The sequence below is a fragment of the Varroa destructor genome, unplaced genomic scaffold (genome assembly GCF_002443255.2).
Source record: "Varroa destructor unplaced genomic scaffold, Vdes_3.0 BEIS01000006.1, whole genome shotgun sequence".
Taxonomy (NCBI): domain Eukaryota; kingdom Metazoa; phylum Arthropoda; class Arachnida; order Mesostigmata; family Varroidae; genus Varroa; species Varroa destructor.
The window spans coordinates 15,020,277-15,046,380 of record NW_019211459.1 but is presented as its reverse complement, the minus strand read 5'-3'; the positions used below and the strand labels follow the sequence as shown (position 1 = coordinate 15,046,380).

Here is a 26,104-nt window from a genome sequence, read left to right as displayed (position 1 = left end):
GATTAGATTAGATTAGATTAGATAGGATGGATAGATAGATAGATAGATAGATAGATAGATAGATAGATAGATAGATAGATAGATAGATAGATAGATAGATAGATAGATAGATAGATAGATAGATAGATAGATAGATAGATAGATAGATAGATAGATAGATAGATAGATAGATAGATAGATAGATAGATAGATAGATAGATAGATAGATAGATAGATAGATAGATAGATAGATAGATAGATAGATAGATAGATAGATAGATAGATAGATAGATAGATAGATAATAGATAGATAGATAGATAGATAGATAGATAGATAGATAGATAGATAGATAGATAGATAGATAGATAGATAGATAGATAGATAGATAGATAGATAGATAGATAGATAGATAGATAGATAGATAGATAGATAGATAGATAGATAGATAGATAGATAGATAGATAGATAGATAGATAGATAGATAGATAGATAGATAGATAGATAGATAGATAGATAGATAGATAGATAGATAGATAGATAGATAGATAGATAGATAGATAGATAGATAGATAGATAGATAGATAGATAGATAGATAGATAGATAGATAGATAGATAGATAGATAGATAGATAGATAGATAGATAGATAGATAGATAGATAGATAGATAGATAGATAGATAGATAGATAGATAGATAGATAGATAGATAGATAGATAGATAGATAGATAGATAGATAGATAGATAGATAGATAGATAGATAGATAGATGGATTAATAGATAGATAGATAGATAGATAGATAGATAGATAGATAGATAGATAGATAGATAATAGATAGATAGATAGATAGATAGATAGATAGATAGATAGATAGATAGATAGATAGATAGATAGATAGATAGATAGATAGATAGATAGATAGATAGATAGATAGATAGATAGATAGATAGATAGATAGATAGATAGATAGATAGATAGATAGATAGATAGATAGATAGATAGATAGATAGATAGATAGATAGATAGATAGATAGATAGATAGATAGATAGATAGATAGATAGATAGATAGATAGATAGATAGATAGATAGATAGATAGATAGATAGATAGATAGATAGATAGATAGATAGATAGATAGATAGATAGATAGATAGATAGATAGATAGATAGATAGATAGATAGATAGATAGATAGATAGATAGATAGATAGATAGATAGATAGATAGATAGATAGATAGATAGATAGATAGATAGATAGATAGATAGATAGATAGATAGATAGATAGATAGATAGATAGATAGATAGATAGATAGATAGATAGATAGATAGATAGATAGATAGATAGATAGATAGATAGATAGATAGATAGATAGATAGATAGATAGATAGATAGATAGATAGATAGATAGATAGATAGATAGATAGATAGATAGATAGATAGATAGATAGATAGATAGATAGATAGATAGATAGATAGATAGATAGATAGATAGATAGATAGATAGATAGATAGATAGATAGATAGATAGATAGATAGATAGATAGATAGATAGATAGATAGATAGATAGATAGATAGATAGATAGATAGATAGATAGATAGATAGATAGATAGATAGATAGATAGATAGATAGATAGATAGATAGATAGATAGATAGATAGATAGATAGATAGATAGATAGATAGATATAGATAGATAGATAGATAGATAGATAGATAGATAGATAGATAGATAGATAGATAGATAGATAGATAGATAGATAGATAGATAGATAGATAGATAGATAGATAGATAGATAGATAGATAGATAGATAGATAGATAGATAGATAGATAGATAGATAGATAGATAGATAGATAGATAGATAGATAGATAGATAGATAGATAGATAGATAGATAGATAGATAGATAGATAGATAGATAGATAGATAGATAGATAGATAGATAGATAGATAGATAGATAGATAGATAGATAGATAGATAGATAGATAGATAGATAGATAGATAGATAGATAGATAGATAGATAGATAGATAGATAGATAGATAGATAGATAGATAGATAGATAGATAGATAGATAGATAGATAGATAGATAGATAGATAGATAGATAGATAGATAGATAGATAGATAGATAGATAGATAGATAGATAGATAGATAGATAGATAGATAGATAGATAGATAGATAGATAGATAGATAGATAGATAGATAGATAGATAGATAGATAGATAGATAGATAGATAGATAGATAGATAGATAGATAGATAGATAGATAGATAGATAGATAGATAGATAGATAGATAGATAGATAGATAGATAGATAGATAGATAGATAGATAGATAGATAGATAGATAGATAGATAGATAGATAGATAGATAGATAGATAGATAGATAGATAGATAGATAGATAGATAGATAGATAGATAGATAGATAGATAGATAGATAGATAGATAGATAGATAGATAGATAGATAGATAGATAGATAGATAGATAGATAGATAGATAGATAGATAGATAGATAGATAGATAGATAGATAGATAGATAGATAGATAGATAGATAGATAGATAGATAGATAGATAGATAGATAGATAGATAGATAGATAGATAGATAGATAGATAGATAGATAGATAGATAGATAGATAGATAGATAGATAGATAGATAGATAGATAGATAGATAGATAGATAGATAGATAGATAGATAGATAGATAGATAGATAGATAGATAGATAGATAGATAGATAGATAGATAGATAGATAGATAGATAGATAGATAGATAGATAGATAGATAGATAGATGATAGATAGATAGATAGATAGATAGATAGATAGATAGATAGATATAGATAGATAGATAGATAGATAGATAGATAGATAGATAGATAGATAGATAGATAGATAGATAGATAGATAGATAGATAGATAGATAGATAGATAGATAGATAGATAGATAGATAGATAGATAGATAGATAGATAGATAGATAGATAGATAGATAGATAGATAGATAGATAGATAGATAGATAGATAGATAGATAGATAGATAGATAGATAGATAGATAGATAGATAGATAGATAGATAGATAGATAGATAGATAGATAGATAGATAGATAGATAGATATAGATAGATAGATAGATAGATAGATAGATAGATAGATAGATAGATAGATAGATAGATAGATAGATAGATAGATAGATAGATAGATAGATAGATAGATAGATAGATAGATAGATAGATAGATAGATAGATAGATAGATAGATAGATAGATAGATAGATAGATAGATAGATAGATAGATAGATAGATAGATAGATAGATAGATAGATAGATAGATAGATAGATAGATAGATAGATAGATAGATAGATAGATAGGATAGATAGATAGATAGATAGATAGATAGATAGATAGATAGATAGATAGATAGATAGATAGATAGATAGATAGATAGATAGATAGATAGATAGATAGATAGATAGATAGATAGATAGATAGATAGATAGATAGATAGATAGATAGATAGATAGATAGATAGATAGATAGATAGATAGATAGATAGATAGATAGATAGATAGATAGATAGATAGATAGATAGATAGATAGATAGATAGATAGATAGATAGATAGATAGATAGATAGATAGATAGATAGATAGATAGATAGATAGATAGATAGATAGATAGATAGATAGATAGATAGATAGATAGATAGATAGATAGATAGATAGATAGATAGATAGATAGATAGATAGATAGATAGATAGATAGATAGATAGATAGATAGATAGATAGATAGATAGATAGATAGATAGATAGATAGATAGATAGATAGATAGATAGATAGATAGATAGATAGATAGATAGATAGATAGATAGATAGATAGATAGATAGATAGATAGATAGATAGATAGATAGATAGATAGATAGATAGATAGATAGATAGATAGATAGATAGATAGATAGATAGATAGATAGATAGGATGGATTAATAGATAGATAGATAGATAGGATGGATAATAGATAGATAGATAGATAGATAGATAGGATGGATAATAGATAGATAGATAGATAGATAGATGGATTAATAGATAGATAGATAGATAGATAGATAGATAGATAGATAGATAGATAGATAGATAGATAGATAGATAGATAGATAGATAGATAGATAGATAGATAGATAGATAGATGATAGATAGATAGATAGATAGATAGATAGATAGATAGATAGATAGATAGATAGATAGATAGATAGATAGATAGATGATAATAGATAGATAGATAGATAGATGATATAGATAGATAGATAGATAGATGGATAATAGATAGATAGATAGATAGATAGATAGATAGATAGATAGATAGATAGATAGATAGATAGATAGATAGATAGATAGATAGATAGATAGATAGAATAGATAGATAGATAGATAGATAGATAGATAGATAGATAGATAGATAGATAGATTAGATAGATAGATAGATAGATAGATAGATAGATAGATAGATAGATAGATAGATAGATAGATAGATAGATAGATAGATAGATAGATAGATAGATAGATAGATAGATAGATAGATAGATAGATAGATAGATAGATAGATAGATAGATAGATAGATAGATAGATAGATAGATAGATAGATAGATAGATAGATAGATAGATAGATAGATAGATAGATAGATAGATAGATAGATAGATAGATAGATAGATAGATAGATAGATAGATAGATAGATAGATAGATAGATAGATAGATAGATAGATAGATAGATAGATAGATAGATAGATAGATAGATAGATAGATAGATAGATAGATAGATAGATAGATAGATAGATAGATAGATAGATAGATAGATAGATAGATAGATAGATAGATAGATAGATAGATAGATAGATAGATAGATAGATAGATAGATAGATAGATAGATAGATAGATAGATAGATAGATAGATAGATAGATAGATAGATAGATAGATAGATAGATAGATAGATAGATAGATAGATAGATAGATAGATAGATAGATAGATAGATAGATAGATAGATAGATAGATAGATAGATAGATAGATAGATAGATAGATAGATAGATAGATAGATAGATAGATAGATAGATAGATAGATAGATAGATAGATAGATAGATAGATAGATAGATAGATAGATAGATAGATAGATAGATAGATAGATAGATAGATAGATAGATAGATAGATAGATAGATAGATAGATAGATAGATAGATAGGATGATAGATAGATAGATAGATAGATGGATTAATAGATAGATAGATAGATAGATATAGATAGATAGATAGATAGGATGGATTAATAGATAGATAGATAGATAGGATGGATTACATAGATAGATAGATAGATAGGATGGATTACATAGATAGATAGATAGATAGGATGGATTACATAGATAGATAGATAGATAGGATGGATTACATAGATAGATAGATAGATAGGATAGGATTACATAGATAGATAGATAGATAGATAGATAGATAGATAGATAGATAGATAGGATGGATTACATATATAGATAGATAGGATGGATTACACAGATAGATAGATAGATAGATAGGATGGATTACATAGATAGATAGATAGATAGATAGATAGATAGGATGGATTACATAGATAGATAGATAGATAGATAGATAGATAGATAGGATGGATTACATAGATAGATAGATAGATAGATAGATAGATAGATAGATAGATAGATAGATAGATAGATAGATAGATAATCTGTCTCTGATTTCTGACTGAGAAAGAACTGACCCCAATTACTTTACCAACGTACACTAGACGACAAGTGCTATTAAACAAAAAGACATTATTGTTATTTTAGGGTTTTAGGAAATGTTCAACGTCGGTGACTTTTAGTGAGTAAAACTTTGGAATTATTTCGCAATTTCTATGAAGTCTTAAATTTACATACTGCTACTATAACTACTGTACATTTTGACAGAAAAAAAATGTAGTTCCATAACTTTTAGGTAATGTTTGCTTTCGGTAAAGCTCTGCCACATATTCATCAATTTTCAAAGTATTATTACTTTAGTCGTGCGAACATGTGCCTAGAGATTCGTACCATTTAATATGATTTTCTCCAAAAATGCCCTTCAGATTTTTCGGCCCAGTCGGCAAATGATCAGAGGTTGTTTTATATATGAGATACGAATAGATCCAGGCGGACATTGGATACCCCAGTAGCCTTGATCAACCCAACTAGGGAATACTGCAGCGCATGATGTTTTCGCTAATAGGGAAGTTTTGGTGGTCAAGTTTTATGCTCTTGTTGGAAGAGCTATATATCAACGATCTGGGGCAGCTGGTCTCCGTACCAGAGTCCAGCAGTGGGTAATCTTTCGTGGAGCAAACAGTAACTTTCACGCACTTTTTAATTCAGATAAACTTGCCTCCGCCGTAAACGAAGAGCCATTATTCACCATAACTATATAAAGTGTTTTAATAATGGTTAATCATTCGTATCAGCGTTATAAACACTGCTGCACGTTTAACTTATGTATCTTCAGTGAATAAACTCATAGCAGGTCATATTGGTAAAAACTTAATTAGCAGTCATGTCTTCAGTAATTACTCGGTCGTTTTTTCTTAACACTCAAAATTAACGTCTTACTACTGTTAGAAACCAGACATCAATTTTCAAATTCGTTTTAATTGGATACCATTGTCTTTTTTATTCTTTCTATAACTTCATTCAGTGATTAAAGAACCACTTCGAATGGGACTGTCTGGATAAACCATATGCCGATGTTCTACTTACCGCATCCAGCTATCATCACATTTCCACAGCTTTTTTTATAGGCTAAAGTTAGAGCTTCCAAAGCGCTCAAAATATTGCTAGTCTGTCCCTCTCTCTTACCCAGTCTTACCTCACACGATAAACATGGTACATAAATGCCGCTTATCAAATTCAGGATACTCTACTGAATACAGACTCTCTCCAATCGACCGTCCTTTGGACTTATCATCATCGGCAGTGGTTAAACGTGTCATAGCTGCGGTTCGAAATACTGGAGTATATCCATCGTCTGCTATACGTCGCTCACGTTCTTACCAGAGAAGGCAGGTCACTATGCTTCGATGTCAGCCCATCAGTTCAATGCTAGTTGTCGAGTGCCTGATCAATACTAAAAGGAACAGTATAGCAACAGAGAGCGTTTCAACCTAGCAGGTCCACGGCACTTCGATGGTTGCCGTACCTGGCTGATGGGAGCTACATATTCCAAGTTCACCGCCGTTAAGCAGTGCATTGCATCGCTGCCTCCTAGCACGAAACGAACCGTGCGGGTATGCCCAGATTCATACTTGGCTCTTTTTCGTGTCCTTAAGATTTGTATTCAAATTTGTTACTTGCTAAGCTACCACGGACATTGGAGGTTAGAACCGCGCGTTAGTTATCGTAAACACTGCTCCTCTGCTATCGTATTTCGTCATTTGGTTCTCACCCCACAGGATTCGTAAAGTTGAACTACCCTACTACAATCCGCTGCGCCATTACTCCACGAATGCGTATATCTGCTGGTAGCATTCATATATAAAATAAACTATATGGTTTTAGGAGCAGCCAACCGTTAGTTGACTGTTCATCATATAAACACAGTAGTTATTGTGTCTCAGTAGTGCTTAACGGTAGCGCTGGCCGCAAACAGAAATCATTCATTGAGCTAATATTTAGCTCTCTGTCCTTCTTACGGATCCATGTTGACTTGAACTGAATTAGAAAAAGGGACCATAACAGTTTGGTCAGTTATAGAATTATAGCTATCTATCATTTGCCATATGCAGTCAACCTCTATTGCAACAGTTCTAACCTTAGTTGGCCTCGCGTAATTTTTTTCGTTCGGAAGTCTGAAACTGCGCGTTCTACTCTCTGCCTGTCTGTCCTTAATATCTAAGCATTCTCAAACGCGCCGCCATAATTGAATGCGACCAGTTGCGGAACAAACAAACTCGAATTAGTTATCGGGCGTTGTTCTGTATGAGTTTGATACTCGTGCAGCTGGTATCTACTTCAGCATATGGGCCGGCATGTACTGAGTTGAGAATTTTTTTATGCTCTGTTTCTATGGTTCTGTTTTAGCAAAACATATATTTCAACGAAATCGTTTGCGCGCACCGAAAGTATAATTTTTGTTAATTTTTATTTAATGTAACCATTATCCACCATGCGTACAGCGTCCATCCCAGCTTTAACAAAGCCTCCCGTATTGCGGCTTCGAGTGGATTTCACTCCGGTGTAGTACGTAACCAGGTCTCGATCCAGCATCCTCGCTTTTCGCCAGTGTATGATATGCATATAGCTATAACGTTCCTGTGGCATAGATAACGGTCGTGATGGTGCTGATGCCAGTGCATACGATAACGGCGATGATACTACATGCGCACGCTGCCGTATATGAGAGAGCCAGGCGGCTGTAAGAATATGCTGTGCACGTATCATTGTCATTTCCTCGTGAGTATCCCTATTGTTATGAGACACTACTATGAGAAGCTTGTCCCTTTCAACGACGCACATGTATGATCAATTCGGAACCTTCTTTACCATTAAATGTATGGCGGATGATTAACAGTCGCGATAGCTGTACTTTTTAGAAGATGTAGCAGAACTTCACGTTCATGACATTTTCGGGCCTGTCATACCATAATGAGTGTATGAAGTGACTGCATATAGGTCGTACAAGTGGCAGCTATTGCGGAATCATGAGAACAAGCGAGATACAGCTGAAGGCATAACTGATAGAAGGTTTCCAAAGAAACAACGAAAAACAGCCTAACTTTGACAAAGTTACAATTTATCATGTACATTCCCTTATGTTGGTCACAAATGTGCTTGGACCCTGCGCATGACCTTGTACCAGTTGAGGCCGGTCTACATGTGATGTTCATTCGCTTCGTATGGTGTATCATGTTAATGTATGTAATTCGTAACTCGAAAATACAACCCTGTATTTTTTTTACAGCTCAGTAGTCGGTACGATTTCTGGCTATATTTAGCTAACTTGGCAGACTAGCAGATGTCGTGCTATCTGTAAATGATACCTAACATTAGATACCTATTCAAAACAAGGACCTGTGAACTGGTGATACTTACGTAGCGAATTATATCTCCGTATGATATTTTCGAGGAAAGTATTTTGCGGAGCGACGAGGCCCCTGCGGCCTCCGGGCATGGTCACCATTCCGGGGCGGTCCTTCGGGCGGGAGCCCGCCGAGCAGGCCCACCCAGTTGCCTAAGAAGAATAGGACGTAGAAGGAGAGGTTAAGTTAACAGGTTCAGTTTGCCGTCTTCTATGGGGCGCGGTTCACTCCTTTCTGGAGGCTGCTTTTCTGGCTTGCAGCACGTGTCCACTGGATTCCCCTCCCGACGATCAAACAAAAACCTAACCTGTTACGCGCGGGCCCAGTAGACGAAAGCCATTTACTGTCATTTAGCGGAATGGTATGAGCGTTTAAAAACGCCTGTAGCCTCAAATCCTGCTGCACGCAACGAAAGTTAGGTTCGATGCTCGTATTGCCTTTGATGGCGGCGCCCGCGGACTTTTAGCCAAGTTGGTCTAGTGCTTTAGCCGGATAGTTTATAAGGTAGCCGATGGTTATCCAACGCTGGCGTCGTGTGTGGAATTATACTCAAGCAGAAGGATGAAAAGTATCTCAGTTTCTTCTGCAAGTTCAGCTCCTCAGTCAGGTCGACTATCCTGCTGGTCACTGAGTCTCGCGGGCGCGCCCAATCTAGTTGCCACCTCAGCCGGCCACTGCTGTATAAGCTTTGTTGCAGGCCCCTTGAGACAAAAGACAGTGTTTTTAATGCGCTTCTTCGCGTTGTATTCCTTAGCGTGTTCTAAACTGCTTTTTCGATCCACGCCGTGAGACAAACAGATAGTCAACTAGGTACTTAGTATGGCGTTGGTAATAGTCGTACTACCGTTACTTGGCAGAAGCGATACTGTGCGCTTTACAAGGAGCCGGCGACAACTGCAGCAGGCTCCAGTTTAGACGGATAGGCTGCTCGTGTAAAGGCTTGTTTGCTTGCCTGGCTGCCCTTTTTCCGCTGCTCCTCGCTCCTTCTAGTTTCTGTAAGTCCTTAAAACCTATCTTTCTTTTTGTGTTGGGCTTCCCTCGACTCTTGTTGTTTCGGCCTGTGGTTAGACATACACACGTACACGGGCACGTTATCACTAAACACCTGGCTCCCTTTCCTGAGTGGGGCTACGAAGGACCGGAAGGTGACCAGCCCTCGGCATCGGACTGGCAGCACAAGCTCAGGCTAGCTGAGGCAGATAGGCAGCGTCGGCTTTGTAGATTTGCTGGCTCGCGTTTATTTGCGTTCTGGCTTTAGTAATATTTGTATTAATGGTTGTTGTGTATTTCTTGGTTGTAGAGTAGTTTGTTGGCGCGCTTCTTGGCGTTTTAGCGGCGTCTTGGTTATTTTTGTGTCGGTGGAACGTTTTGCTGGAAAATGGCTGTATTTATGGTAGTAATAATATCTTTTAATCGTATGGTCTTATGTTTCGGTCTATGGTGTCCCTGTCGCGGTGGATGACTCATTAAGGAGCAGTAATGTGATTATAGCTATATTCTTCCTTGTATCCTTTTGTTGTATGAATATTATTATCATTCTATTTTTTTGTTTTGCTTGCTTGTTTCTACGATGAGGATGATGATGTGGTTTCTATGTTGATCAATTTTCGTTAATTATTAATCAAGTCGAGCGCTAAGAAACTCGTCCTCGTCTTTTCTCGTCGAGTCGAAGAGCGGTAGGTCGTTGTTGTCAGTCGTTAAAGACGATGGCTTTTGCCCCGAACTGAATTCCGCCATCGCGGCGTCAGAGCCAAGGGCCAGGGAGGACAGTCCTCTGTAAAGGGGCTGTCCAACGGAATCTGGCCGGGTCACCGAGTCTCACATGGTGTCCCACAGTACGCCGTTCGCTAATCTTTGCACACGTTGTTTAGGCACTTCACAGAATTTGCGAAGCCATCACCCTCGTCCACGAGCGCCTTCGCCACATCATCTTAGGACCTCGTCCACTTCTAGGCCCCTGTCCAGCCAGGGCGCCTCTTGGTATCTGTTCCTTCTGTTCTAGTTCTAGTGTACGAGTGGTAGATATACTGGCAGAAATGGCCGTTTGAGTTGCAATAGTGTTTGTTTGCTTACTGTTGTTATGTTGCTATTACGACTTTGGCCTTTGATAGCTTTCGGCGCCTTTCGAAATTCTCGTATCATCCAGTGGCTGTACGTACTAAGTTATACTGTTATTGATACTGGCAGAATTGACAGGTGCTGTAGCAATAATCGTTGAATCATATGTGTTATTTGTTCCCCTCTGGCCAAATTTGACTGTCGTGCACCCGCCAAGCTTTTGTTTGTTTTTCGTGTTGTTTGTTATTGTTGCCAATCTTAAAATGACCGATATTTTTGCTGTCGCGCGGCTCTTGTTGTACTCCTACTTGTCGTTATTATAGTTGAGCAAAACGGATACTCGGCTGTTATTGTCGTCCTCTCCGTTGCCGTTGTCCTCGATACTCATAGGCGAGCACAAACTTCTTCTATTTGTCGTTGTGTTTTTGCTGTTATGTGATTGTTTCGCTTGTTGCTAGCTAATGTCGAAATCGTCTGACGCGGTTACTCCCGCGTTCCCTCTACCCTTCCGCCGTTCTATCGTTTGTGACGTTGTTCTCTTCGAGGCAAAAGTCCTCGTCTCCTTCTGTCTTTTTATTGCGCTGGGTTCCAAGTGCAAAAAACCTAATAAGCACTTAGCTAAGGAATCCGTTCATGCAGCTGGCGACCGTTGAATAGGCACATTGTCGTGGTACGTCGCTGCTAGCGTAGCCGTCAACTCTGCTTGCACCTTTCTGTTCCGTTGTGGATGTTGTTTTTGGTAGCGTTGTCGAAGCCGTTCAGCAAAACACAAACGTTTTATTCAACAATGGCCGCTGTGGCAACAGTTGCAGTAGCGGTGCTGGCAAAGGGTAGAGATGGTAGCAATAACAGATAAAGATTGACGTACTGACTGTCGTCATTCGAACGTGTAGTAATCAAAGTTGTATTACGGTAGCAGGAACAGCAGTTTGGTAATTAGACAGTCACCATGGTTAAAGAGGATCAACGAAAACACAATCGAGAGCCGGGAGAGTTGATAATAACTAATTAACAAACGTCACTTTTTAACAAATTATTGTAGAACTAATCAAAGTATATTTGTTGTAATCGAACTTGTGGCAAGAAGCAACTGTTTGAAGATGTGATCGAAAGTTTAGCGTGTGATTGCGATGACGATGATGATTTTGAAGCGCACGCTAATTAAAAACGTCCAATGCCAACTAGCGAACGCAATCGAACTCAGAAAACGTAGTATGAAGATTAACGAGAAGAAAAGAGACGACAACGACGACGGCGACGACAACAGCAACGACAACAACAACAACTCACGACGAATCAAAAGCGACTAATCCAGTACAAAACAAAAGGACACCGTAGAGCGTGCACTGCGTCTTCATTCTACACAACGATTAATGCAAGAATAAGCGCAGAAAGCACCAGGTATGAGCGTCTGTGCTGTTTCTGCAGCGTTTGAATTTTTTCTTTGCTTTTTTGATATATGCTTTTCTGTTGCTCCTTTTTTTCAGAATTGCTGCTATCCAAGTGACTATTGTGGCTATATCTGTCGACGAAAAAGGGAACAGAGGCAGTCAGCAGCAGAGGCGGCGGCGGCGGCGGCAAGCGCTTGGAAGTTCAAACGTTTTCATGCTTGGACTCAAGTTCGAATGCGCTCAAGGACGAGAACGTCATCGCTTACTTGCAGCATGCTTACTTGTATCGTCGTTGTTGTTTGTATGGCTACTCTTGCTGGAATTGCTAAGCGATTGGCGATAGGTGGATCTGCAATGTAGAGGCCTCAGCATCGACGTCAATTCTGGCCTCAACCTCACCTAAACCAACGCTCGCTCGCGCGCACCGTGACCCAGCTCCAACAATAGCCGTATTCCAGTAGGACAGCAGCAGCAGCAACCTCTCAGTGCTGGAAGCTGCGCTCAGCTGTCTATTAGTACAGCACGACCGCCGTCTGCACCGTTGTTAGAACGACACGACCAGCGCCCGCCACATGGGTGGAGCGGAGCGGCTGCTACTGCTTGTTCCCGACCGACTCTTACTCGGCGCCACTGACCCGCTTGGGGTGCCGCCGCAGCCGCTGCCGGGCCCTCGCTGCGCCGCTGCCGGTATTACTACCCTCTCCCCTTATGCCTATGATAGCCGAGGAATGAGGGCCACCGCAAGGCCCCACACCGCCACGGCCACCACTATAAACCGCCGCCCTTCGTATCTTTCTACCGCGCGAGTATGGCGTAAAGAGCCAGAGTCGGCCATGAACGAGAATGGAGAGATGAACGAATGTTCACCATGCACAGGGGGGCTGCCGCTTGCAGGACGACAAACCTTCGCCCGTTCAGTAGAAACCTCGAAACCCCGATTGCCCTGCCTAGAATGTCGCCCTCCCCTTCGTCCCGTTAGGATTCCTAATTCTAATCCCCCAAAAAGATCTGAATGTCCCCCTTTGTTGGGGGAAGGGACAGCAGGCAACCGACCAAGCAATAAGCCAAGCCTTCGATACCCAAACCTCTACGGCGACCAACTGCACAAAGACAGTAGGAAGTTTTGCTTGTAGTGGCCATAGAATGGCCCATATAGTCCACCGTTTGCTTGTGCTATCACTTTTTATACCCCTACCCCCACTACGACACAGACTGAAGTTGCTGGCCATGCTAGCCTTTTCCTCCGGTAGGAAGTTTCCCCAATTCTGTCATATCCTGGCTTCCATCCGCACTCACTAGTCCAAGTGGCGGTCGTGGTGCCCAACATAACGATTTCCTATAGTGATGATCCAAGACGATTTAACCAGACGGTCCCGACAGGCAACGGGCAATTCGGCTTGCTGGCTAAAGCACGGGGAGCACGGGAGGGTCGATAGCGGGAAGCGCGCTAGCTTACAGCATGGGGATCCCATAGAATAAGCGCAATTGTTGTACAGGCAGCCGACGATGGCCGTAAGACATAAAGGGTCACGAAGACAAAGAGAAGTCGCTCACGATGGTGACGCGGCAGCATTCGCTGCTGCTGTCCGAGAAGCAGAGGCTCTGCATGACGAACGAGAACGAAAACGACCCAAGAAAGAGCACAAGAGTGAAAAGGAGAGGGGAAAGAGGGTCCAGAACAGATATTAAGCCCCGCGCATGCGCCACCTACCTCAGCACACCTGGATGTATGGCAAACAGTGTACATCCACTAGGAAACGCTCTACGTATAAAGGGTATGTAACGCAGAATAAGGCGGGCAACTAAGAAATGACGTTACAATATCTTAATTTAGCCTACTCGCCTTTCTATTTTGTGCGATGTCCCTTGTCCTTGCTTTTCTTGACGTTCTCTCCGGTCTTCGTTCGTTTCCTCGTAAGGGCCGCAGCCATGCAGAGAGGAGCTGGTACTTTGGACGAGAGGGCAAACCGCTCACAACAAATGCAATGGAGGTTGGTTATCTCTTCATGTTGCCTTCCCCTCTGAAACTGTTCCCGGTTTTCACCAATACAATGCTCATATACGCGCACAGCGTATAGCAAGTGAAACAGGAATAAAGGTAGGAAATCAGATGAAACGACATGTGCTAGAAAAAACGAAAAGGAAGAAAGCCAAAAATACAGTAACTTGTTGTGTGAAAATGAGGCGATCGGGATTTCGAATCCGGGAGGTTGAACAAGCAATGAAGTAATCACTACTAAATTGCCTTTACTATTTGAACGCTCGTTGCCGCTTCTTTGAAGTTTGAAGTTGATTTTTTTGCGTCCCTATGAACTTGTAGCTAGTAAATTCGATTAGTTAGTGGTCAAGATGTTTGAGACAACTTCGGCTTTCATTAATGTCTAGTAGACTCGGTTAAATTCGATGGAATCAAAAATATAACGACACGGGACAGTCGTCGCCGTCGTTGGTCCTTAGACGAGAGGTGAATTGGTACTTAGAAATGGTTATCTCAGATTTACTGTTTACCTTGCCTGCCCGAGCGAAAATCCTCTCAGCATGCACGGTCTCGCCTTTCCTGAGCTAATTGGACGTACGGTCCTTTGCGGGGCTTCTTTCCACCCATTCGTCCTTCCACCTGTTGCTCACATTGGCCTTACATTCTTCGCTCGGTTATTCCGCACAACAGCAGTTCGAAGTTTCAGTTAAGGAAAGGGCTCCAAAAAAGACGTTGTGTACGGAAGTTCTCTCCTTGCTTAATGACGTCTACCTTTCCGCGTGGCGTTATAGAGGCGACGGCTAGTTGAATTAAAATGGCTGACTATAAACCAAAATTGAAAAGTAAGTAGTTCTGAAAGTCGGAAATCTTAACGGAGTAAATCTATGGGTGCTTCAGTAAACAAACTTAGACCTTCCAGCCGTGTGCTGAATCTCTGTGAATAACTGTTTACCGCTGCAGCTCAGAAAAGATTGAGAGAAGATTATGACAGGTAGGTAAAAAATACACGAATAGTGATGGACATTTTTGCCCTTGGAACATTCGACATGCTTGATTGGATACAAACCATCTCATCGATTTTATAGTTCTACGCAAACGTTAACATTGCGGTTACGTGTAAAATGTTATGATTTCACACTTATTGATTCGAAGAATTTTGTTAGTTTCAATTTTTCATATCATCTAATGGTAAACGTAATATTCTTTTCATCTTCATATAACGTGTATTCCATTTATAAATGATTCTATATTGCAGTGGTCGTCTTCAAATACGCTTCATACTTTGATGAGTATGTGCTACATGTTCCGAAGACTGATTTATACTAAGTAGCCATTAGGAAATCAATTAATCATAGTTTACAGGCGAAGGAGCACGAAAAAGTTCGCTGATTACTAGCTATTTTCAACGATAAACATTTTGTTAATAGCACCTACCCTCAAACAAGACATGACAAATAGCCGTATAGACATTAGAAATGACAAGCTAAGTTGCTTCTATTTAAATGGCGCTTAAAGGACACTTAACGTGAAGACTGTGATACGACTCGGCTACGACCCCCTCTCTCCCCCCAGACCTAATGAAGTTCCGCTCATCTCATTGGTCATTTTAAACACACGCTACTCCAACCTCAATCACGGAGACAATTTTAATGAAAATTAGCAATCCTTTCGTTCTCATCTAAAGAATTACTTGTGAACGCGGCATACGTATCTGCTCATTCCTGTATATATCTCAAGGCAAAGTTTCGAAAACGGCAGAAAACTAGATTTTTCGAACTACCAGCGCTATTCTATGCGGACTAAGTTGTATTTAGAGTTAAACACGAACAATACCTCTAATATATTTGCTATATACGGATGTAGGTTTATTTCGTCTGTATTTCGCTGTTTGCCATCGTGCGCACTTCAACGGCCCACGCAAGGATCGTTGTAGCCCCAATGCAGTCAGACAGGAGGCAACTCGATTCTAGGGCAACTACTAAATTTACCCAGAACGTTGATTCCGGTTGTCTAACTCACTGCTACAGCTTAAACTGGTCGAGCCAAAGTAAGAACGTTTTGTCATTCGGATAGCAGCGATCACAATAATGTGTAAGATAAGTGATCTCACATTGGGGGCAAACTGGTTATTTAGATTATCACGAGCTACTTTGGTCATTGCCTTGATGACATTAGCCTGATCATTAGAGCTTTTAATATCGTGGCCCTCGGTTTAGCGTATCTCAAATGTATCTATATAGGCCATAAGTAAACAGGCCTTGTAGATCTTCTCATTTCGTGCGCATTATTGTACAGTGGACGCGTTTTTTTTTCTTACATCTTCTGCCTGTCTGTATTCTTCAGTTCTCCTCCAGTTTTTTTTTAATTTAGCTCCAGAGTCCTGCTCCAATGTTGTCAGCTATCATAGATTTTATCTAATTAAAACAGTACATGTGTTTTAGCCATGAAGTAATAACCGACAGTAGTACTAGCACCAATGGTTTTTCGCAGAAAGGTTCAGTAAGAGCATACTTTTTTCGACCGAGGAAATATCCAAAATTTTTTAGTGCGCTTCGAAGGCGTGGAGAGTGTCTTCTAGGTAAGTTTGAAGCTGTGGTACGTCTATGCAGAAGGCGCATGGGCTAAGACCTGATATCTTGGTAGTGCGACACTCTTCTATTTTTCGCGCATCTTTTTATCTCTATCTAAGCGGCCTTTCCCGGATTTATCTTTCTCGTACGCTTCTTTTGTTTCGACTATTTTTTTTGCACCAGCAATGTTCCATAGATGCACACACGAACACATATTCAGAAAGCGGAAGTATACGAGCGAAATGAAAATCCCTCGGTAATGGATCAGGACGTCCTTTTCACTGCCATCGGGTACAAGCCCTTTCATCGCCGATACAACACCGATCTCGACAATGGCCGTTATGTGGCTCTAGGAGCTATAGTCAAAGTGGCAATATGTTGTCAGGAACCTACCCGAAGCCTTGTCGCTACATATAAATTGCCTAGACGAGAAAGTGGCGAACTATGCTTAACTATGTAAAAAGTAGAAAGTATTGCTAAGTTGATAATTAAAAAAAGTTGAAAATGTAATGATATTTAAAATAGCAAAGGGTAAACAGCTCGCTTTGTATTAGATAAATAATCAAACGAAACGAATGATAAATATAATAAGTAAGAGGGAAAACGCATTTGCAAGATGGTGTTTCGTTTTAAGTAAGTTGTTTGTGGCAGACTCATCTATGCAATTCTCAGAAAGCTGTGCACAGGAGAGAAACTTTGGTTTTCATGTTGAATTTGATTTATAAAGCATATTCTTACAAGCTCCTCGATTTGCAACAGCCCTGTTGCATTCTATAGGCGTGGCAAAAAAAATGTTCGCCTTTTGCCTAGGAATACCATAAACTAAATTTTCAATAAAATGCGAATTAATAGTATAGCTTAGAATACTTAAAGAAAACTAGTTCCTCCTTAAATACAAACATTTTCGATTATAAATGATATGTCTCAAGGAAAATCAATGTTTATTGAAATAATTTTTGTACATTGATTTGTCTACCAGAACGCCTTCGTGGACGGCACCAGCTTATTGCTTGGTAATACTTCTAAAGTAATGAGAGAAGCCTAATACGATACGTTACCGTTTTCAGTGTGACTTCGATACACATAAACCGATTTGTTTTCGTACAAAAGCATCGTTAATATTCTGAAAGTTTTCGTGCTGATATATGTGATACTACGTTTGTCCTGATGCTGCCATACCTTATCACTGAAGAACATCTGCGATGAGCTGAACGCGCTGCGTGGTAAAAACATAAACTAACCGGCATTTTTGACTAGTGCATTTTGCCCCTTTAAATTGTCGCTCTACTGGTTTGTTTATTTGCGCTTCGGTACGAAGTAACAGACAATAGAATAGATTGAACACCCTAGGCGTTTGATGGTTATTTAAAAAGCAGCTGAAAAAATTGTCTGAAAAGGTATAGTTTGCAAGCTTTTTGGAAAACCTGTGCACAAATCAGTGACCAGAATCAAGCATGGTTATGAGAAAAAAAAAAAAAAAAGAAAACTGCATATGCATGCATCTTTGCGGGTGCATAAGTCTTACGGAATGATGTTTCGTTCGTTACCTCACGTAATTGGGACCGCATCCCAAAATTGATTGTTGGCAGACCGTTGAAAGACATCGAAGCGTTGATGTCCTTGTCGAACGCCAGAGATATCGGCCATACTGAAACAGTGTCGTTACCCAAAAGACTTTCCTTCACTAGACTATTGGCACACTGATTACTGGTCAGTGGTAATACCGATAGTAAAAAGTAGAATAATTTATTTCTTAGATTGACTACTGGAAATGGCACCGCCGAGGGTGCTCACGTTATCCAATGCCCATCCAAAGTCAGCTTGCTTATTCTTTACGTGTCCTGTAGACTTAGGACATAATCAATTTTCGCGCCTGTCAAATTGTTCAGGACTGCGTAAAATGAAGTTTTGCAACTAACAGCGTTTAAATGCTAAAATTATGTTCAGACCTTGGTGAAATAGATAAGTTGGACCGTTCAAAAATAGAAGATTTGTAGCGATGTAGGAGCTATCTAACCTGAAATTACCTGAAAGCATTTCGATCTGGAACACGTTTGGACCTGATGAAGTTCCCACAAAAGAGGGACTAGGTAATCGCCCACAAAAAAGTTTAGCGTCGGCAAAGTTAACCTGTTTCTGTCGACATCTCAGGCTCGTAGAACCTTGTTTTAGAAAGAGATAAATGCTTCATGTAGGCCAAAGAAGTGAATAGACACCGAATATCTTACCCTCTTACTTACCTGGGCGCTGGGTCATTCAACGGGACTGAGACGTTAAGCAAATGCCAATTGAAACTTGGGGTAAGTTTTCGTTTCGTCTTCTCCCTCGGGGGCTGAATGCACTTGCGTAGCTATTCAGTCTCTACTATGTTTATATTGTGAGGATAAAACAACTTCCATCTAAGATGTTATAATTAGCGTGTACAATGGAAGTCATTCTATGTTTGTCAGCAGATTGTTTTCGTGGCGTCAGTAGATTGTGGCGACCTCTAAATAGGATGCAATGGAACTTATATTTGAACCTTGAACTAACCGGAAGTTTTACCTTTGTAGATGTGACGGTTGCGCTCGACTTGTCTGCGGACTCTTGTTTTTGTAGCGTCAAGACAAAATAGAAGTCAGCATAACAATCGCCTATGATTTTTCTTTTAGTGGCAAAAACAACCAGGTAAGATAACAGTTGCCCTATATCATAATCGAGCTGTGACAGCCTTCCAAGACAGCCTTCGTCATTTTTCATTGTTTTCGTCCATAGACTTTAATCGCGAGCTAGGCATTAGCTGCCGCGTACAGGCACACCAATCAGTAACGCTTTCGCTGTTCGATCCGATCCAAAACTCAGTCGGCTATATCGCCCCCCTCACAACGTAAATTGTAAGAAAAATGGAAAATACTAGAAAGGGTTTGCGATAGCGCAATGGGTAACGTATTTGTCTAGTAATCATAAGGACTACAAGTCATTGTGCTTTCGTATAAGTACGCTTCCATTCGAAAGCCTTGATAAGGACATAAGCTTCTTGGTAAGCGAAAGGCCTCAGGATCTTCACATTGGCAACAAATTGAATACCGGTTAAGAAAAAGATTCTACCTAAATATTTGTTACTGTTATATTTACGAAAGAAAGGGTGCTTTTAAGCAAGGAATACATAAATACACCAAGATTCAATTTGGGAAGACCTGTCGGATAATCTAACAATGCTTTATATGACTTTATAAAGGCCTGTTAATTTTTTTTCTAAATGTGAATCTGATAAATAAAGACATGCAGAGGGATAAGAAATATTGATAAATTCAATTTTGTTTGACATTCCATTAGATTTTAAGATGTAGGTTTGGCCTTCTTTAACAAGCCTTTTCGTACGTTGGATCAATATCGTATGATCATTTTGAGAGCCCCATTTGTGCTGTATCAAGCGTTGTCCATCTTTTGAGTGCAAAAATGAAGTAACCCAGAGATTGACAGTATTCAGCCATATGAGGCGCACCTTTATCAAGCTAAAAGGGGCAATTCTATAGGTATAGTACCTAGTTGTCGATTGTCTGTTTACGGATATTAATACTCTGTACTATATATGGAATAGACAGTTGTACGATGCGCTGAAGTTATGACATGCGCGAATGGCCAATACTGCCAAATTTCACTCAGTCTCCCATAGAGTTGCGTGCTTAACGATCACAGTTCCGAGAAACTGGAAACGGATAACAATATAAAGTGTTACACAAACAATATTATAAGTTGGGAAAAAAAAAGTTTCATTTTCTTTTAGTTAATTGTTTTCAAAGAAAACAGCTATTGCAGATTATCATGTACCAACAAGTATTATTTATTATCATTAATATATAACTAGTTATTCGCTGAGTCTTCTAGCCACTTTCCAGATCAACCTAAATATTTACTTTAATTTCTTATTCTAATTATGAGTAATTTTCCGAACGAACAATGAAGTCAAATAAGTGTTTCCTCTTGCTTAAGTCCTTATACTTCTTGCAGGATTGTAACTTGACGTGACTCGAACAGTGGGAGTAGCCGAATTGTAGACAACTTCAAACGACAGAACCTAAGTTCGTACATGGCCAAAGGCATAGTTACCGAATAGATGGCACATAAAGTAAACCAAAGTAAGTATCGAGTAAAATCGTAAAGGAAGATGCACAGGCCTTTGTGGATTGGACCGGCGCTTTGGGCCCTTCCAATACGCTAAAATATCGAGGCCATTGGCGGAACTGTACGGCAAAGCCTGATCACGCTGTTTCAGCGAAGTGCGCAAAGACGGTCGCCTTCTGTCTCTGGCAGACCCTGTATTTGGATCTTTACTAGTTACCGCGCTGTCTGCAGTCTGTCGCAAGCATTCAGATATCATCGATGCGTTGATACGCAATCGTCGAAGGCCATTTTTCGGCAGATACTGTGTTCTATAGAATAGAAAGCCTCCATGTGCCAATTTAACAAGGCTCAGCTTAATTTGTTCGACTGGTTCTTGGGGGACACCTTACACAACGCCACGCCTTACGCCGACCAACAAACAACACGATGTTGTTATTGTCATATAGTCAGGGCTGGTACAATGTTATGACGACTAATAATGTCCAAATGGCAAAAAGGACCGTGCGGATATGAGAATTCCGATAATAATCATTATCGAATTGTAGTCATTCTCGTAGCATTAAAAATTCCTAGGACAAAATGAAGTAGGCTGGACACAGTTTATGTGAACTAGGTCACTTTTCATGTCAGCAAAATATCACAATGTTTATTTTATCAGACAATCAGACAAATGTACACTAGTTCATCCTTATAATGCTAGCCGACTATATCTAATCCAAGCTGACTTCACACTAGCCGGGCTGCCTCCAAACAGGTCCATTTTGAAGAAACACCACAAAATACGTACACAACGTATACCAATACGACGTACGTCTACTAGGGCAGTAATGCATCAGAAGTTGTGCCGTTGGCGTCGTCCAGCAAGTACCTTGAGTAATCTTGAATTGATACTTTTGCCGTTTCAATATTCATATAAACTATATTTCTGACAGGATCGAAAGCGACGAGCATCGACTCCATTTGCATCTGGCTAACTATCTGATTATCGAAGTTCAGTAATTCGGATCCTACTAAGAGCCGTTGCGTTTTCGTTGGATCCGCGATGCGAATTCGTGCGTTTCCATACCTGAGTCAATAAGTTGCTCCGATGTTGACAGCTCTATGCTTGCATGATAATTATATAGCAAACAAGAACTTCGGTATTTCGTGGAACCTGACCGACTTGAGGGCTTCGCTGCTACCCCACATTCATGGCGTACAAATATAGTATTTCGTTTCATAAATAAATTGTTCCGTTCAGCTAGATGCGACTTCCGCGCTTCATGGCCGCCGCTTCCAAATCAATAAACTGTCCAATAATACAATAGAAAAATGCTTAAAAATAGCAAAACATGACATTATCCACAAAGTTTGGTTGGCAGTATCGGCGCAATAGTGCACCTCTGTTCTAGAGTGTTTAGGTGTCAACCCAAAAAGATCCGCCACTATACATAGTCTAAAGATCAGACAGAATTATATAAGCCATCATATTCTTGTAAAACGATCAATATCGTAGCACAATGCATATGAACAGACGTTGCCTTTGAACAGAAGAAAGAGTTCGGTTTTCACTTAAATCGTATAAAACTGTTGAATGATCACAAGGTCCGGGTGCAGACCAGCTGGAGAAACAGCCTGTGCCCATAGAGCAACTCTAATAGAATAGCTCAGAGAAACATATAGTGGATACGAATACGACGGTGACTGTAGTTGTCACCTCTAGTAGTACTGCCATCACCACCATTGTACATAACATAACAGCTTCCACTCTTTTGGGTCTGTTTAAAGTTTATTTTTGAACGCTACAATGCTTCCGCCTTCAGCTCTGCAGGCCCATTTTGAACAAGGACCACACCCAAAAACGGGAAGAGACAATTAAACCTTGACACATTTTGCTTGAGCTCGTTACGGCATACTTTGAGCCATTCGCTGAACTGGGGTTTCACGGGATTCGTCGAAAGCATCCCATCATCTCACACGCTCATTTTAAACATGATTTTTATACATATATAAAAGTTTGAGTAAAAATACCAGCTCAAGACATAGAAAAAAACAATCAACATTATGGTAGTAAAAGAAAGGCACGACACTCCATCATTGACTTAAAATCCAGTTCCAAGTCCACTCTTCCGCAGCTCAAACGCGCCATTGAGATTGTTGTCGTTAACTTCGACAATTGGCCATCTATTCGGTGGAACCAATTGATTTTATATTAATTTAGTTAGGACTCATCTACGTCCAGTCGGCACAGAGGCAAACAAAGTATATCATCGATAAATGCTTACCGTTGTATAAACCATTGTTCATCCACTACGAATCGATATCGTTGAATTGCGCTGCTAAGGTTCTACCATAATCAGGACCGTTTTAGCAAATACAGGTGTAGGCGTGAATAAAAATCCGGGGGGAAATTAGAGAGAAATACGTTAGAAATATAGCTTTGCTTGAGCGATGGGCGGCTCAGCTTGTGGTTAGTTTTGTTGATTTTGTCCAGTTCTGAAATTGAATTTTTCTTTTACCCAGTCAGAAAACCAACTTGTCCTGCCTGCGTTCCCGCCCGAGATGTTAAGTTTATAAATCGAAGTTTACGGACTGTTAAGCCTGTTCAGATTTGAGTAAGTTCCAATTAAACGACAAGTGTATGCGTCGAAAAGATTAGCGTTATTGTCTAAATCAGCAGTTCGGAAGGAAATAGGAAAGGGTGGCTGTAAAATTAATAGAAAATCTCGATACCGCGGCTAAATTGGGTATGACCAAATGAATCGTGGAACGAAGGCGACATTGTGGCCAGCATATATTAGTATTGTCCTACTACCAAACATTTTGACAGTTTATTTATTTCGTAGAATTTCAGGCTGCCTATTTCGAAAGTGATACAAAACGCGAATTGAAGAGCGGACGATCTAGAAGATCCAAGAAATCAATGGGCAGCTCAAAGTTAGCTTTATCGGAAGCGTTGAATGTCTGTCTCTCGTTATTCGTTGGCGGTATGATGGTATAATAAAGTTATAATGGTTGATATGATGTAGCCGGTTTTTTTTAACTCGCGCCAATATAGGTGCTTTTTGCCGTCTTTCTTTCATCGGTTATTGTATACCCTGTTTCCCTCCAATAGACCTACAGTACAAAACAAACACTATAGTAAACCTCTGCAACGCTAAAAATTGAACCAACAATGGCCGCGCGTTCATAGGTCTGAAGACAATGCAATGAAAGAGATACGCATTACGTGTCCAGACTATGCCACCTCATGATCTAACAGATTGAGTGTAAGAAGCGGATTTTTGCCGTTTTCAATCAACAGCCATCGAAGCCGAAGATCACAGTAGAGTAACGCGGTGCATGTAACCTATTCACCCGATTATTTCAAGCCCTCAAAAATTAGCTCTTCTGCCCTTTTTTTTATTTTTTCTTATTGGCGGCCGCCGTTAATCTTAACGTGATTACAACGCACACAAGCTCCTACCGAAGAGAAGGCCTGTCGACGATGTTAAAGGTGTAACAGGAGAACAAGGGCTCGTTTGCATTGCGAACTCAGATTGAAACATAATTCGATTTTGTGATGGAAAACAATTAATTTTGACAGGAACGGTGGTCACAACAAGTACAGCGATAGTCACTGTAGCACGCTCAATTAGACTTGGCCCCCTGGAAGTCCTTATCTTGGGTGGGCTCTTAGCTTGTTCCCGAAAATCTCATGAACTTAAACAACCGCTTGGTGTTGCCAGCTGCCCAGAGCCCGGTCAGGACAGTTTCGGTCAAATTCTCTGTGCGATAATACTTTATAATACGTACACCCACTCGAAAGATAAAATCGAAACGCCCTGATTCCCTTGTGTAGATGATTAGTCGGCACGCTCATATAATCAAAAGCACAGATGGAGTGTCTGCCAAACGCTAATGCCGACCAACTTAGCGCCAAAATCGCCACTGTAACTTTTTGTCAAGATATCATACTGTTCCAAATAGAATAGCAAAGGTGATTCTGGCAAGCGGAAGACGTTTGTCCATTTATACGGCCTTGCCAGACAGATCGTCCTCCCGTATGTGACTATCTAGTTTCGATCATTTTATAATAAATGAAAAATTTTCTAATAGATGAAAATAATTGAATGACCTTGAGCACTAATTGAGGCAGGGCGCCTTGAGCCAAACAAAGCTTGTCAGAAGGCTTCCGAGCAATATAGCCAGTGGCTATGTTCTTTCAAAACGATCTTCTATCATAGCCTACCAGCGATATTTGTCACTCAGCACCGGAAACGAGGCTAATTCTTTCTAGAACGTCAAGCCCTGCTAGCAATTTACCTTACTAACATTGAATTCGTTCGAGTCATTTGACGAGACTGTGATACGGGATACGGGTTCCACCCAATCATTATGTAAAAACTAATAACAGTCATGCAGGAAACCGTTTGTAATACAATTGCTCGTAAAGTATCAACCAATCAAAGAAAGTCCAGTCACCGAAACAAGAACACCTTTGCGTTCGTTTGAAAGGGAAAGTGCTTGATGATGCTTTAGTACATCGTACTGGACGTATCATCAACATGGTCATAGGGATTACATTACCAAACGTAGCCTTATGTAATCATGATCACAAATATATATAATGTGCTTGCCTATCTATCTCATGCATGTCCACTGAGTGATCGATTGATTGATTGATTGATTGATTGATTGATTTGGTCATATGGTCTTCTTCCGCACGCGACGGTGGTGTTGCCAAGGGCTTTGGCCTTTGCGTTATCTGCAACGAAAAATCAAATCGTGTAAAAAAAACTAAATATCTGTTGGTAAATGTTTTTTCCTGTGGTGCTGATAATATTCACTCAATGATACTTTAGTGAGTTTTTAGTACACTTAAAAACAGTTAATAAAACGGATTTCTGAAGAAGTTCGGAAATTTGATGAAACCTTTAAGCGAAGCTTAACACCGG

General features: G+C 38.7%; 1 protein-coding gene and 1 long non-coding RNA gene across 2 annotated transcripts in view; one reads left to right on the top strand and one right to left on the bottom strand.

Moving 5' to 3' along the window:
- LOC111252632 (potassium voltage-gated channel protein eag-like) overlaps positions 1–13,137 on the bottom strand; it is a 95,472-nt gene extending 82,335 nt beyond the window's left edge. Inside the window, exon 1 of the mRNA XM_022810852.2 lies at positions 9,101–13,137. Coding sequence (XP_022666587.2) covers positions 9,101–9,188 — 88 coding nt within the window. The 5' untranslated portion in view covers positions 9,189–13,137. The remainder of the gene's footprint in view (positions 1–9,100) is intronic.
- Positions 13,138–20,482: 7,345 nt separating this feature from the next.
- On the top strand, positions 20,483–24,268 carry LOC147754902 (uncharacterized). The gene is made up of 3 exons (XR_015329846.1): positions 20,483–20,599; positions 21,075–21,202; positions 24,014–24,268. It is a non-coding gene; the product is annotated as an uncharacterized LOC147754902 (long non-coding RNA).
- Positions 24,269–26,104: the final 1,836 nt, after the last annotated feature.